Here is a 15,830-nt window from a genome sequence, read left to right as displayed (position 1 = left end):
GGATAGTGCCTGAGACGGAGTGGATATGCTTACAGCAGGACAGACCTAGTGGGTTCTGGGACTGCTCCAGGAGGACCATGTGGTGGAGGAGGGGGTTGTGTGCCGAGCCCCCGTCAGTCAGGTAGGAGGGCAGGTGGGCCCCCGGGATGAAGGGAGTGGTTATGGGGATGCCCTGCTGCAGCCTCTCATGCATCGATAGCCTGTCACCATCCTGCTGGCCTGACGTCATCTGAAAGGAGGAAAAAATATGCAGGTGCCGGGTGGAAGTTGCCCCTAAATGCAGACCAAAGTGTAGTGTATTTCCCTCTAATACATTATGGGGCAAAATACTGTATATCAGTGAACTACAGTGAACTAATAACCCTGCCTGACTTCACTTGGAAGAGTTGGAAACATGTAGAGACAGAGAGACAGAGAGAGAGAGAGAGAGAGAGAGAGAGAGAGAGAGAGAGAGAGAGAGAGAGAGAGAGACAGAGACAGAGACAGAGAGAGAGAGAGAGAGAAAGAGAGAGAGAGAGAGAGATAGAGAGGGGGGGGGGGGGGGGGGGGGGTAAAAGGAGACGGAGAGGGGGACATTCCTTACAAAAAAATACAAACGTTGAATGGGCCGTCTGAGGGGATAGAACGTGCGTCACTGACCTACTGCTGGTCATTGTCTCTCAATGGGGCCTTTCTGAAATGGAAGTGGGGCTGAAAAGCCACATATGGCAGATGGACTAGGTCTAGACAGGGCCCCTGCTATGTGGAGTCTTCCACTGTGAAAGGCCTGTGTGCGCAAGCAAGCCCTCAAAGTGATGGAGGAGAGGAGAAAGGAAGGAGAGAGTGAGAGAAAAGAAAGCGAGAGCTAGGGAGAGAAAAGAAGACATTGGGGAGAGAGGGGAAGCCAGTGGAGAGAGAGTGTAGTAGGGAAAGGAAGAATGTGGGCGAGAGAAAAAGGGAGAAAGTGAGATGTCTGGGTAGAGATACAGTAGAGTGCAGAGCGAGAAAAAAGTATGAAAAAAAGAAAATACTAACTAACGAAAGACAAACCAATGAAAAATATACAGAAAACAAATGAAAGAATGAACAGACAAGACAAAGAATGAAAGAAAGAACACAAAGAGTGAGAGACAGACAGAAAGTGGGTGTATGAACTCACGCTGGACGGGCCGGTGGCTGGCAGGCCCAGGGTGATGTTAGGCAGTGAGGGCGATGTGTACAGAGACAGCTGGCTCAAGGGGCCCTCTCGGCTGGCCAGCCTGTGGGCCAGGGAGGCCTAGAAACAGAGGAGCACACAGTCAAAGAGACACACACACTCAAACACTGGCCAGATAAATAGACCCTTCTTCAAAAATACACAGCCCCTGTGGCCTCCTGTCTACACGGGCAGTCTGGAGCACATGTTGGTTACAGAGACACACACTCAGAGACTCAAACACTGACAAGGATAGAGATACACATACTCTATGCACAGCCACTTGCATTTACACCCTCATGTGCACAGACACGCAAACAAACACAAGCACCCATACGTACACACACAAACAAACAGTCACACCGGATCAAACAAGCATGTAAGCACATGCGCATGCACGCGCACACATGCCTTATAGTGTGAGCCAACATATTAAGCAAACAGTCCTCTGCAATGTGACTGGGAAGAGTCAACATCAAAGCAGATTGAAAAGAGAAGAGTATATCAGAAGCCCATGGTTTCTGCATGGTCACAGCAAGCTAACAGCTTGATGTAGGTTAAAGTTATAGTGGCTGCTTACCTCTACTGGACTAGCAATGCCATTCTCATTGGTGATGTTACTGGAGCTGTTGTTGGGCGAACTGGGGCCCGAGCCAGGTGCACTGTTGCAGGCCGATTCTGCAAAAAGACAAAAAACACAAGACATGAGGCTCCCACACAACACGCATACTGATCAAGGTACCAGGTTGGAAACCTATCGATTTCAACCCACAGAAAAGCACTAAAGTTATAGATGCAAGGGTTGTGCGAGATGGAACGTATTCTGTTTGGGATGAGTTGTGCGCCGGAAGCTTACCAGCCATGTCCAGAGAGCGCTTCTTGGCAGTAGTGATTATTGGACCATCCTTCCTACGTAGCAGTGGGCTACTTCTGCGCTCTGTCACCTTCTGTTTTAGCCTGGACCGGAGCTTCAAGTTGGGCTCAGAGGCTAGAGAGAGAGAGGGAGAGAGAGGAAGAGAGAGAGGGAGAGAGAGGGAGAGAGTAAGAGAGAGGAAGAGAGAGGAAGAGAGAGGAAGAGAGAGGGAGAGACAGGAAGAGAGAGAAAGAGAGAGAGGAAGAGAGAGAAAGAGAGAGAGGAAGAGAGAGAAAGAGAGAGAGGAAGAGAGAGGAAGCGAGAGGAAGAGAGAGAGGGAGATAGAGGAAGAGAGCAGAAGAGAGAGAGGGAGAGAGAGGAAGAGAGAGAGGAAGAGAGAGGGAGAGAGAGGAAGAGGGGGTCCATTAAAACCACGCTTGAGAGCATAACATACACAACACGGACGACAGAAATCGCCCTCCAAATGGAAGAATATGCAGTTCTTAGTAAGGCCTTTTTGCTGGCATCGCCACTGAGGGCATACTTGAGAGGAAAATTCATTGGGTTGAGAGCCACAGGAGGACAAACAGTATTATAAAGGTTGACCATGACAAAGATGAAGAGAGTGAGGGTGAAGGGGCCTGGATTCCTAAACACTCAAAAAGGAGAGAGTGGAGAGACACACGACTAGTGTTATATTTCGCAATTCCATGATTTGCATGATTTGCAGGATTCATTTGAATCAAACCAAATACTTCTGCTAATCATGAATGAACACAGTTATGAATACAACACTGTAACAGGGACCGATGTGAAAATGTTCGACATGTACTGTTCCGTCTTGCACATGAAGTATGCAGAACTGTGGAAGTGGGAGAACATTCAGAGGCTGTTATCTTTCTGAAGAGATTCTCGCTGATCTGGCTTTCCTGGCTGTCAAAGACTCAGAGGGCTTTTGGGTTTCTAGTCGCAGGCAATGACGAGAGTTCTCTCTCTCTGCTGCAAAATAAGCCTGTCACTCTGCTCTCGCTCTCCTTTCCTGCTGTCTGAAACTGTCTGTAAACAAGAAAAAACTCCAGACCCCAGCACACTGCCTCCCACGGCGCGACTTCTGCTAAGCTGTGCTCAATAGAGACCTGAGGTGAGGTCACACTTCTCTGAAATGCTCGGAAAAGAGAGCCTTTACTGGAGAGTGTTTACAATGTAGACACAATTAGATCAATGGTGCCAAACACCACACTGTGCTGTGGAGCCTAGAATGAAATGATCACCGCAAATGAAGTGTCGCACATGGCGCTCACCCGGTACCTCAGAAGGGTTAGCCAGTTCAAGGCATTTAGTGCTAACAAGCTACTCCTTAAAGGGCTACTTCTGGAAAGGCTGATGGAGCAGATGAGAAAAGACTTGATGAGATGAGCTCCAAACATGTGACAAGGACGAGCAGCAGTAGGGGGAACGAGTTTCCAGTCTTGGCAGCTCTTGCCGACCTCATGCTTAATCAAGCCTGTCTAAATGCCAAGCAAATGAATAGCTCTTGTTGTCAAATGCTCTCTATTAAACGAGTGTGCCCGTTTCAGGTTTGCAAACAGTCGTTTTTGTTCTTTCTCGCTTTCTGTGTGCAGAGAGGCAGATAGCCTTCTTCTCTCTCCTTTCCCTTCAATTAGTCCGGACCAAACGTTGACCACCAGTTAACCCTTTGGCTTGGCCCGTAACCTCGTGTGTGAAATGGGTCCGGCTAAAAAAGGCAAGCTACACTCATTAGCGTAGGACTCAGGGCCATCAACTTGGACAAGGCCCATGGGACTCTCTGGGTTTTCAGTCAGTGGATATTTGGTCAGGGAATGTTTGTTGTTGGTTTTCCCATCCCTTCCCTTCAACTCCATGTATCCTTGAATGTGAAAAACAGGTATAAGAGTTGACCAGATTACCTTTTTTTAATGCACTTGGTGCAGTCAGAGAATACCTCTGGCCCATTTGGGAAGAGCATGGGCTTTTAGTGCGTGGAATGTATAATTTATATGCACTTTTTGAAAGTGCACTTTCAATTTGAGGGGCTGAACTTGCGGTTGAACTTATAAAACTTGATAATCAAAAAAAGAGCGGCGCTTCTTGTAAGTGGAGGGCACTTGTCCAAAAGTCTTTGTTAACAGGATCAGGGGAGGCCCGGTCATGAATGTTGTGCATTAGCAGCTGGAGTGTATGGGAACACATTCAAAGAGGCAATTCCTCTGAAGAATTATAATGCAATCTAGTGCAAATTAGCCTGACCCTTCCAATAGTCTGAAGTAGTTGACAATAAGGTGGTGCAGACTACTTATACCCACAACAGCTGTCTTAATGTAAACTGGCCATAGATGGGTGATATGTTTATTTGTGGTTTTGCTGGCAGATACTGCAGTATATGATTTTGTGAGAATGTGCAGGAGGGGGATCTCTGTAGCTCAGTTTGGTAGAGCATGGGGCTTGCAATGCCAGGATAGTGGGTTCAATTCCCGCGATCACCCATACGTAAAGAATGTATGCACGCATGACTGTAAGTCACTTTGGATAAAAGGGTCTGCTAAATGGCATATATTATTATTATTATATGGGTATTAGAGAAGGTACATTAGAACCTTTGATAAAAAGGGAAGATAATTGGAAGACGATTCTCATTCTTGATGATGATGACAGTCGTATAATCAGGTTGCGTGACGGACTAGTAGGTTTATAAGTGAGACAGGTGAAGGTGGGTTAAGCTCAGAAGCGTCGACACACTCGTTTGAATAACAGATTAGATGCAAACGCTGTATTAGCGTTCACATCTCTCCTGTCATGCTTCAGTAAAAAGCTGTCTAGAACAGCCACCACATAAAACGCATGTCCCCCCTGTAAAACACTGCAACACTGCTGAATAAATAATACACTCACTAAAGTTCCAAGGAAAGACAGACTATAAAAAATGAGAGATGTAAAATTTGCAATTGGGCCTTCGGCCCTGAGCTTTAATTTGCGGTGTGGCGGACTGTGGCAGAGTGGCTCAAGCAGACCAAGCGGGCCTAGGCCAAAGGACGTGGCTGGCAGCCAGGAGTGGAGAAAGGGCTGAGACGGGGATGGATGGATGGAGGTTTGTGCCCGTGCCAGGGTTTTCTCGGTTCTCTCACGCTCAGAGGAGAGATGGTGGGGGTAAAGTGTTAATGCAGGCAGAACCAGGGGCTTATGGCCTGTCTGCTCTGCAGGCTGGAGGAGCCTGTGGGGGTTCACCCCGGGACGCGGTGACTTTGAAGGGTGTTAGTGCGGCCATGCCAAAAGACCCACTGCAGGGGCCCACTGCTGACTCTAGCAGTCTCTCGCTCTCCGAAATGTCTATCTATGTGAATGAAGTTTGAATATTACCTCAGAGGAAGCAAAAATAACAGTAAACAATATCACTGTCTGTGAAATCAAACTCTACATCTTGCTCAAAATCTAGACTTTAGTCATGGTTTCTCATTTCTTCAGTGTAAATTAAAAGTTCACATTGAAACATCAACGAAACATGGCGTTAGAATCTCAAAGAAGCAATTTTTCACTTCAGTTTCTCCACAAACAAGTCTTGAATGGCGCCGGAGAAGATGGCTGCCGTTTTACAGCCCTCTAACCAATTGTACTATTATTTGTGTTTTTCAGCGTTATTTGTAATTTATTCTGTACATAATGTTTCTGCCATCATCTCTTATAACCAAAAAGAGCTTCTGGATATCAGGACAGCAATTACCCACCTCATATTGGACAAATAATTTTTCTTCAACAAGTCGGATGCGAAGGATATCCTACAGACACCCGACAAGGCCCAAATCCCCGTCATTCGCATGAGAAAGAGACGGAGATATCGTGGACGTAGGTCGGGGTGCCTTGTAAGGATCCGACGGCGAGCGAGTAAACTGCCTCTTCCATCAATCCTATTAGCCAATGTTCAATCATTTGAGAATAAATTGGATGACCTAGGATTACGGTTATCCTACCAACGGGACATTAAAAACTGTAATATCTTATGTTTCACCGAGTCGTGGCTGAACGACGACGTGGACAACATACAACTAGCGGGCTATATGCTACATCGGCAGGATAGAACGGCTGACTCCGGTAAGACAAGGGGTGGCGGTCTGTGTATATTTGTAAACAACAGCTGGTGCACAAAATCAAATACTAAGGAAGTCTCAAGGTTTTGCTCGCCTGAGGTAGAGCATCTCATGATAAGCTGTAGACCAAACTATTTACCAAGAGAGTTTTCATCTATATTTTTCAGAGCTGTCTATTTACCACCACAAACCAATGCTGGCAATAAGATTGCACTGAATGAGCTGTATAAGGCCATAAGTGAACAGGATAACGCTCATCCAGAGGCAGCGCTCCTAGTGGCCGGGGACTTTAATGCAGGGAAACTTACATCCGTTCTACCTAATTTCTACCAGCATGTTAAATGTGCAGAGGAAAAATAACTCTAGACCATCCTTTACTCCACACACAGAGACGCATACAAAGCTCTCCCTCGCCCTCCATTTGGCAAATCTGACCATAACTCTATCCTCCTGATTCCTGCTTATAAGCAAAAACTAAAGCAGGAAGCACCAGTGACTCTGTTAATAAAAAAGTGGTCAGACGACGCAGATGCTAAGCTACAGGACTGTTTTGCTAGCACAGACTGGAACATGTTCCGGGATTCTTCAGATAGCATTGAGGAGTACACCACATCAGTCACTGGCTTCATCAATAAGTGCATCGATGATGTCGTCCCCACAGTGACCGTACGTACATACCCCAACCAGAAGCCATGGATTACAGGCAACATCCGCACTGAGGTAAAGGGTAGAGCTGCCGCTTTCAAGGAGCGGGACTCTAACCCGGACGCTTATAAGAAATCCCGCTATGCCCTCCGACTAACCATCAAACAGGCAAAGAGTCAATACAGGACTAAGATTGAATCGTACTACACTGGCTCTGACGCTCGTCGGATGTGGCAGGGCTTGAAAACTATTACAGACTACAAAGGGAAGCACAGCCGCAAGCTGCTCAGTGACACAAGACTTCCAGACGAGCTAAACCACTTCAATGCTCGCTTCGAGACAAGCAAGACTGAAGCATGCATGAGAGCACCAGCTGTTCCGGATGACTATGTGATCACGCTCTCCGTAGCCAATGTGAGTAAGACTTTTAAGCAGGTCAACATTCACAAGGCCGCAGGGCCAGACGGATTACCAGGACGTGTACTCCGAGTATGTGCTGACCAACTGGCAAGTGTCTTCACTAACATTTTCAACATGTCCCTGACTGAGTCTGTAATACCAACATGTTTCAAGCAGACCACCATAGTCCCCGTGCCCAAGGACACTAAGATAACCTGCTTAAATGACTACCGACCTGTAGCACTGACATCTGTAGCCATGAAGTGCTTTGAAAAGCTGGTCATGGCTCACATCAACACCATTATCCCAGAAACCCTAGACCCCCTCCAATTTGCATACCGCCCCAACAGATCCACAGATGATGCAATCTCTAATGCACTCCACACTGCCCTTTTCCACCTGGACAAGAGTAACACCTACGTGAGAATGCTATTCATTGACTACAGCTCAGCATTCAACACCATAGTGCCCTCAAAGCTCATCACTAAGCTAATGTATTGTATTGTTACCTACCCCCAGGTGGTAAGGGTAGGTAACAATACATCTGCCACACTGATCATCATATTTATAAAAAAAAAATGCACTGTTGGTTAAGGGCTGTAAGTAAGCATTTCACTGTAATGTCTACACCTGTTGTATTCGGCGCATGTGGCCAATAAAATTTGATTTGATTTGATTTGAAACCTGGTGAAAAAAATTAGTCAGCCACCAATTGTGCAAGTTCTCCCACTTAAAAAGATGAGAGAGGCCTGTAATTTTCATCATAGGTACACGTCAACTATGACAGACAAATTGAGATTTTTTTTCTCCAGAAAATCACATTGTAGGATATTTAATGAATTTATTTGCAAATTATGGTGGAAAATAAGTATTTGGTCACCTACAAACAAGCAAGATTTCTGGCTCTCACAGACCTGTAACTTCTTCTTTAAGAGGCTCCTCTGTCCTCCACTCGTTACCTGTATTAATGGCACCTGTTTGAACTTGTTATCAGTATAAAAGACACCTGTCCACAACCTCAAACAGTCACACCCCAAACTCCACTATGGCCAAGACCAAAGAGCTGTCAAAGGACACCAGAAACAAAATTGTAGACCTGCACCAGGCTGGGAAGACTGAATCTGCAATAGGTAAGCAGCTTGGTTTGAAGAAATCAACTGTGGGAGCAATTATTAGGAAATGGAAGACATACAAGACCACTGATAATCTCTCTCGATCTGGGGCTCCACGCAAGATCTCACCCTGTGGGGTCAAAATGATCACAAGAACGGTGAGCAAAAATCCCAGAACCACACGGGGGGACCTAGTGAATGACCTGCAGAGAGCTGGGACCAAAGTAACAAAGCCTACCATCAGTAACACACTACGCCGCCAGGGACTCAAATCCTGCAGTGCCAGACGTGTCCCCCTGCTTAAGCCAGTACATGTCCAGGCCCATCTGAAGTTTGCTAGAGTGCATTTGGATGATCCAGAAGAGGATTGGGAGAATGTCATATGGTCAGATGAAACCAAAATATAACTTTTTGGTAAAAACTCAACTCGTCGTGTTTGGAGGACAAAGAATGCTGAGTTGCATTCAAAGAACACCATACCTACTGTGAAGCATGGGGGTGGAAACATCATGCTTTGGGGCTGTTTTTCTGCAAAGGGACCAGGACGACTGATCCGTGTAAAGGAAAGAATGAATGGGGCCATGTATCGTGAGAGTTTGAGTGAAAACCTCCTTCCATCAGCAAGGGCATTGAAGATGAAACGTGGCTGGGTCTTTCAGCATGACAATGATCCCAAACACACCGCCCGGGCAACGAAGGAGTGGCTTCGTAAGAAGCATTTCAAGGTCCTGGAGTGGCCTAGCCAGTCTCCAGATCTCAACCCCATAGAAAATCTTTGGAGGGAGTTGAAAGTCTGTGTTGCCCAGCGACAGCCCCAAAACATCACTGCCTAGAGGAGATCTGCATGGAGGAATGGGCCAAAATACCAGCAACAGTGTGTGAAAACCTTGTGAAGACTTACAGAAAACGTTTGACCTGTGTCATTGCCAACAAAGGGTATATAACAAAGTATTGAGAAACTTTTGTTATTGACCAAATACTTATTTTCCACCATAATATGCAAATAAATTCATTAAAAATCCTACAATGTGATTTTCTGGATTTTTTTTTCTAATTTTGTCTGTCATAGTTGACGTGTACCTATGATGAAAATTACAGGCCTCTCTCATCTTTTTAAGTGGGAGAACTTGCACAATTGGTGGCTGACTAAATACTTTTTTTCCCCACTGTAGCTCCAGGGACGGAGATGGTCCAGTCATTATACTACCACAGACACGATTGAGTAAGACAGGCACGATCAAGTGAGTCAAACAGAGCTATTCCAGGAAACTGAAGAGGCTCCTCTTCACATTGTGAATGGGCTGTGATTATCGTACGGTTTGATGCCTGAATGAGCATCATTATCATGAAGATTAACATGGAGATGCTAATTCTACGCTAATTTTCTGAATTCTGAGTGGGTCTACATAATAGAGACTTCTTTGGTGCTTTGTATATTTCTCGTTAGGTTCGATTCCTGTCCGTGATATCTTCAAATCAGCGGTGAACAAAAGATCACGAGACCAGATTGTTTTCGGTTTGATTACTTGCATCTGTTCGCTGAGGGTCAGTTGAAAATATTAAGAGACTAATGCATTACCTAAGATCTGACTCAACCAATTCTAAGAAACATAAATAGTTTCACATATCCCTTACTGGTTCCAAGGTAACTAGCATCTCAATATGCTGACATGACTGCTATCAGTGTGATATTTGATCCGAATATAAGTTCACACAATATTCATATTTTTATGACCAATATCTTGTTGTCGAATATCTACTGTAACAAAATGTATATCTCATAAGCTAGTTAGTTAGTATGGGCATTGCTTATCAATTACTGCCTACACTCCCACTGAGTGAAGACATTTAAAATACAGTAGGGGGATTTTAGATCCCCACGTTCCAACTGTAAATCTCCATATTAGAGATATGAGGTGGATACGAGGGAGAGAAGGAGACACGGATGAGCAAAGTGACATTTTCCCTCTGACATTAAAGACAGACTCCTCGGAAAAGCGATAAGACAGCATAAAAAATGTGGAGCCTCCGCCGGCAGAGCGGAGAGAAGTAGTGTCGCAAAAGGGGAAATGACACACGCTGCAGTCTTCACCCGTGAGTGGTTTAATAACACTGGAACGCAGATAAAAAAATCTGCAGAGCCCAGTGAGGGCAATGAGGTTTCAGCGGTTGGCTAGAAAAGGGATGATAAAGAATAAAGACGTGAGGGTGGTGTGGACTGGGGTGGTTGGAGAGGGTGGTGTGGACTGGGGTGGTTGGAGAGGGTGGTGTGGACTGGGGTGGTTGTTTGGAGAGGACAGTGTGGAGAGTGTTAGGGATGGGACTGTATGGGCAGGGGGTGTAAAGTACAACCCGACTACACTCAGTGATATGAGGAGATGGACTTTCATTAGGAAAAGAGAGGGGGGGGGGGGGGGGGGGGGGAGTATGCATATGGAGTATGCGGAGTATGCATATGGTTGTAATGTATACCTTTACCTAACATATATTACAAGCCTGGTACCTGGCTGAGCTGCTATGTACTAATCACAAATTATTTGTGGATTCAAATAAAGCATTTAAAATGTGGATGTACAGCAGTTCTCCCTGAGTGAACAGCACAAGGCACACAGTAGCAAATCTTAAACATTTCCAGTCTTTGGCCCTCTCCCGTTTCTGTCACAACATTCCCGCTTGTGGCCAGGGGTGTTTATTTATGCCGATTCTGTTGCAAAACGTTTCTTATACGGAAGCAAACGGAACAAACGGGGAGGGACCTACCTGAGTTTGTCCAATAGAAAAACGTGTTTTAGTTGCACTAATGATTACACCCCAGGATAATGCATTCCTGTCCACATCCCCACAGGCGGCAGGGCTGTCGGCGGTCCAGAGTACACAGAGGCTGATCTCCAGCTGGGCGAGCAGGGACAGACACGGCCAAACGAGCCCAGACGCTAAGTGAATAATCACCGCCTAGACCCCACTTTACAGGCAGGGGACTATGCTCCGAGTTTTACAAAAAAGTAGTAGAGTTTCTCAAAGGCTTTGAAACAGGAAATCTCCAACCAGTGCTGCTGTGGTATCAGACTATGTGTTTCATAGACAGCCTTTTTGTTTAAAGTTGTGTATTCTTGTGATTTTCATGTCAACAGTGTTCTTATGTTGGTGATGATTTATAAAACCCTACTGCACTCTTGAACCATATATTTCTTGAATAAAAATATATCATCTTAACAACTGTAACTCTTATAAATATAGAATGGAAATAAGAAAAGGAACACAGCAAAAATGCTGAAATACTCTCCTTATACGGTCACGAAGAGCTCTTGAATGTCAAGATCATAGGTGAAACATAGTAGTAATCTGGATTGATAATCTAACCTACTGGCATCTATTATCTGCCCCAACACAATGCTCTACACACGACACTGCTAATGATCCAGAACAAAAGACTGCAGGGAACTAGGGGGAAATTGGCCTGTACTGCGTCACTGGTGGCAACTGCAGTGCGTCACTGGTGTCAACAGTTGTGTCACCCATGACAACTGGCACAAGGTAACACAGTTGGCTATGTCTACTGACACAAGTATTGGTCTTCACAAAGTTCGCTGCTTCAGTGTTATGAGATATTTTTGTCAGATGTTACTATGGTATACTGAAGTATAATTACAAGCATTCCATAAGTGTCAAAGGCTTTTATTGACAATTACATTAAGTTTACGCAAAGAGTCAATATTTGCAGTGTTGACCCTTTTTTTTCAAGACCTCTGCAATCTGCCCTGGCATGCTGTCAATTAACTTCTGGGCCACATCCTGACTGATGGCAGCCCATTCTTGCATAATCAATGCTTGGAGTTTGTCAGAATTTGTGGGTTTTTGTTTGTCCACCCCGCCTCTTGAGGATCGACCACAAGTTCTCAATGGGATTAAGGTCTGGGGAGTTTCCTGGCCATGGACCCAAAATGTCGATGTTTTGTTCCCGAGCCACTTAGTTATCACTTTTGCCTTATGGCAAGGTGCTCCATCATGCTGGAAAAGGCATTGTTCGTCACCAAACTGTTCTTGGATGGTTGGGAGAAGTTGCTCTTGGAGGATATGTTGGTACCATTCTTTATTCATGGCTGTGTTCTTAGGCAAAATTGTGAGTGAGCCCACTCCCTTGGCTGAGAAGCAACCCCACACATGAATGGTCTCAGGATGCTTTACTGTTGGCATGACACAGGACTGATGGTAGCGCTCACCTTGTCTTCTCCGGACAAGGTGTTTTCCGGATGCCCCAAACAATCGGAAAGGGGATTCATCAGAGCAAATGACTTTACCCCAGTCCTCAGCAGTCCAATCCCTGTACCTTTTGCAGAATATCAGTCTGTCCCTGATGATTTTCCTGGAGAGAAGTGGCTTCTTTGCTGCCCTTCTTGACACCAGGCCATCCTTCAAAAGTCTTCACCTCACTGTGCGTGCAGATGCACTCACACCTGCCTGCTGCCTGTCACGGATTCCGCCGAGGCTGCTCCTCCTCCTTGTTCGGGCAGGCTTCGGCGTTCGTCGTCCCCGGAGTACTAGCTGCTACCGTTTGATGTTATCTATGTTTGTTTTGTTTTGTCTGATTAGTGCACCTGTTCTATATCACGTATTGATTATGTCACCTATAAGTTTCCTTTGGTTTTGTTTGTAGTTGTGTGTTGTTGTCCGCCTGTCCGTTGGTGATGTGCATTTGCTCTCGTATTTTTAGAGTATTGTTGCACTGTATGCGTAATCTCTTGTATTTTGTGTATATACGCACTGTATGCGTAATCGCTCGCCTCCGTTGTGTTGAGGCCCGTTATTTTGTATTGTCGTATTCTTACAAGTAAAGTATGTTGGACTAAGCTTCTGTGTCCTGCGCCTGACTCCAACACCACATCCACATCAGCCCTTGACAGAACAACACACCTTTCTATGGAGTCAGCAGGAGCAGCGGCGGCGACCGAGTCGCTGGAGGATCGGGTCAGCTGCCAGGAGGCCATGATCCAGCAACTCGGCTCCGCCATGCAGGAGGCTATGAACACCCTGCGCCGATGGGAAAGGGGAGGCGTGCCCACACCTCCTCCTACATTACCACCACCATCGGCCAGCCCCACCAGACCAGCTCCGGAATCCAGTGGGATTCGGCTCTCGCTCCCGAGGGCGTATGATGGCACAGCAGCCGGGTGTCAGGGGTTCCTCCTTCAGGTGGAACTCTACCTGGCCACCATACACCCGGCGCCCTCGGGATACGAGAGCGTTTCCGCCCTCATCTCCTGTCTCTCCGGCAAGGCGTTGGAGTGGGCCAACGCCGAATGGAGGGGAATAGACGCCGCCACCACCAGCTACGCGGAGTTCTTCCGCCGCTTCAGGGCAGTTTTCGATCACCCTCCTGAGGGTAAAGCGGCGGGGGAGCGTCTGTTCCACCTCCGACAGGGGAAGAGGAGCGCACAGGAGTTCGCCCTGGATTTCCGGACTCTAGCGGCGGATGCGGGGTGGAATGAGAGGGCCCTCATCGATCACTATCGGTGTAGCCTGCGTGAGGACGTTCGTCGAGAGCTGGCCTGCAGGGACACCAATCTGTCCTTCGACCAGCTAGTGGACATGTCCATCCGACTGGATACCCTGCTGGCCACCCGCGGACGTCCCGAGATGGGGCCGTCCATTCCATCCCCCAGCACCTCCGAGCCGAGCCCAATGGAGCTCGGGGGTGCTGGCGCTAGAGAAAGAAGGAGAGAGAACCCGAGGGGGGCCGTCTCCTGCACCAGCTGTGGCCATGGAGGACACACTGCGGCTAGGTGCTGGGGAGGGTCTCCAAGGAATCGAGGCAACAGGTCGCGCACTGGGGAGTCATTTCAGGTGAGTAGGCGCCCCACTCACCCAGAGCTCTCTGTTGTTCACTTGTGTATACCTGTGGTATTTCCTCAGGTTGCATCTCATTCCCAGCATAAGGCGCTAGTCGATTCAGGCGCAGCTGGGAATTTTATTGATCGGAAATTTTGCTCTAAGTTAGGGATTCCCCTCCTGCCCGTTGATGCACCCTTTCCTGTCCATGCCCTAGATAGCCGCCCGTTGGGATCTGGGTTGATTAGGGAGGTCACAGCGCCACTAAAGATGAAGACGCAGGGGGGTCATGAGGAGATTATTCAGTTGTACCTCATTGACTCTCCTGCGTATCCCGTGGTGCTGGGGCTTCCTTGGTTAATCACCCATGACCCCACCATTTCGTGGCAACAGAGGGCTCTCAAGGAATGGTCTGGCCAGTGTGTTGGGCGATGTTTAGGTGTTTCCGTTGGGGCGACCACGGTGGAGAGTCCGAACCAAGTGCCCGCAATGCACATTCCCCCTGAGTATGAGGATTTGGCACTCGTGATCAGCAAGACGAGGGCGACGCGATTGCCACCTCATAGACAGGGAGATTGTGCGATAAACCTCCAGACAGGTGTGGCACTTCCGCAGAGCCATGTGTATCCTCTGTCTCAAGAGGAGATGGCGGCTATGGAAACCTACATAGCTGAGTCCCTGAGACAAGGACACACACGGCCCTCCACTTCCCCTGCGTCCTCGAGTTTCGTTTTTGTGAAGAAGAAGGATGGAGGTTTGAGCCTGTGTATTGATTATCGTAGTCTCAATCAGATCACTGTGAAATACAGTTACCCTCTACCTCTGATTGCGAGTATGACTGAATCATTACGCGGAGCGCGTTTCTTCACAAAACTGGATCTCAGGAGCGCTTATAACTTGGTGCGCATTAGGGAGGGAGATGAATGGAAGACGGCATTTAGTACCACCTCAGGTCATTATGAGTATCTTGTCATGCCATACGGGTTAATGAATGCTCCTTCAGTCTTCCAATCATTTGTAGACAAGATCTTCCGGGACCTGCATGGGCAGGGAGTGGTAGTGTACATTGACGACATCCTAGTGTACTCCGCTACACGAACCGAGCATGTAGCCCTGGTGCGCCGAGTGTTGGGTAGGCTGTTGGAGCATGACTTGTATGTCAAGGCAGAGAAATGTCTGTTTTTCCAGGAGTCCATCTCCTTCTTGGGTCATCGGTTGTCCGCGTCAGGGGTGAAAATTGAGATTGACCGGGTGTCAGCCGTGCGTAACTGGCAAACCCCAACCACTGTTAAAGAGGTGCAGCAGTTTTTGGGTTTTGCCAATTACTACCGGAGGTTTATCTGGGGTTTTGGACAGGTGGCAGCTCCCATTACGTCCCTGCTGAAGGGGGGCCCGGTGCGTTTGCAGTGGTCGGCTGAAGCGGACAGGGCGTTTCGTAAACTTAAGGACCTTTTAACTTCGGCTCCGGTGCTGGCACACCCGGACCCCACTTTAACGTTCCAGGTAGAGGTGGACGCGTCAGAGGCCGGTATTGGGGCAGTACTGTCGCAACGCTCTGGCACGCATCCTAAGCTCCGTCCCTGTGCCTTTTATTCTAAAAAGCTCAGCCCGGCGGAGCGTAATTATGACGTAGGGGACAGGGAGCTGTTAGCCGTGGTTCAAGCTCTAAAGGTGTGGAGGCATTGGCTTGAGGGGGCTCAACACCCTTTTCTCATTCTGAC

General features: G+C 47.3%; 1 protein-coding gene across 1 annotated transcript in view; it reads right to left on the bottom strand.

Annotated features, from left to right (window-relative positions):
* The window catches only part of hdac4 (histone deacetylase 4), a gene marked incomplete at its 5' end in the record, with an annotated part of 124,776 nt that overhangs the window by 94,582 nt on the left and 14,364 nt on the right, over positions 1-15,830 (bottom strand). The window contains 4 exons of the mRNA XM_084161596.1: positions 34-229; positions 1,139-1,255; positions 1,755-1,852; positions 2,031-2,162. Of these exons, the coding sequence (XP_084017722.1) occupies positions 34-229; positions 1,139-1,255; positions 1,755-1,852; positions 2,031-2,162 (543 nt within the window). The remainder of the gene's footprint in view (positions 1-33; positions 230-1,138; positions 1,256-1,754; positions 1,853-2,030; positions 2,163-15,830) is intronic.

This window comes from Coregonus lavaretus, assembly GCF_964263955.1.
Source record: "Coregonus lavaretus genome assembly, chromosome: 5".
In the NCBI taxonomy this organism is placed as follows: domain Eukaryota; kingdom Metazoa; phylum Chordata; class Actinopteri; order Salmoniformes; family Salmonidae; genus Coregonus; species Coregonus lavaretus.
This window is presented reverse-complemented; position numbering and strand designations above follow the sequence as displayed.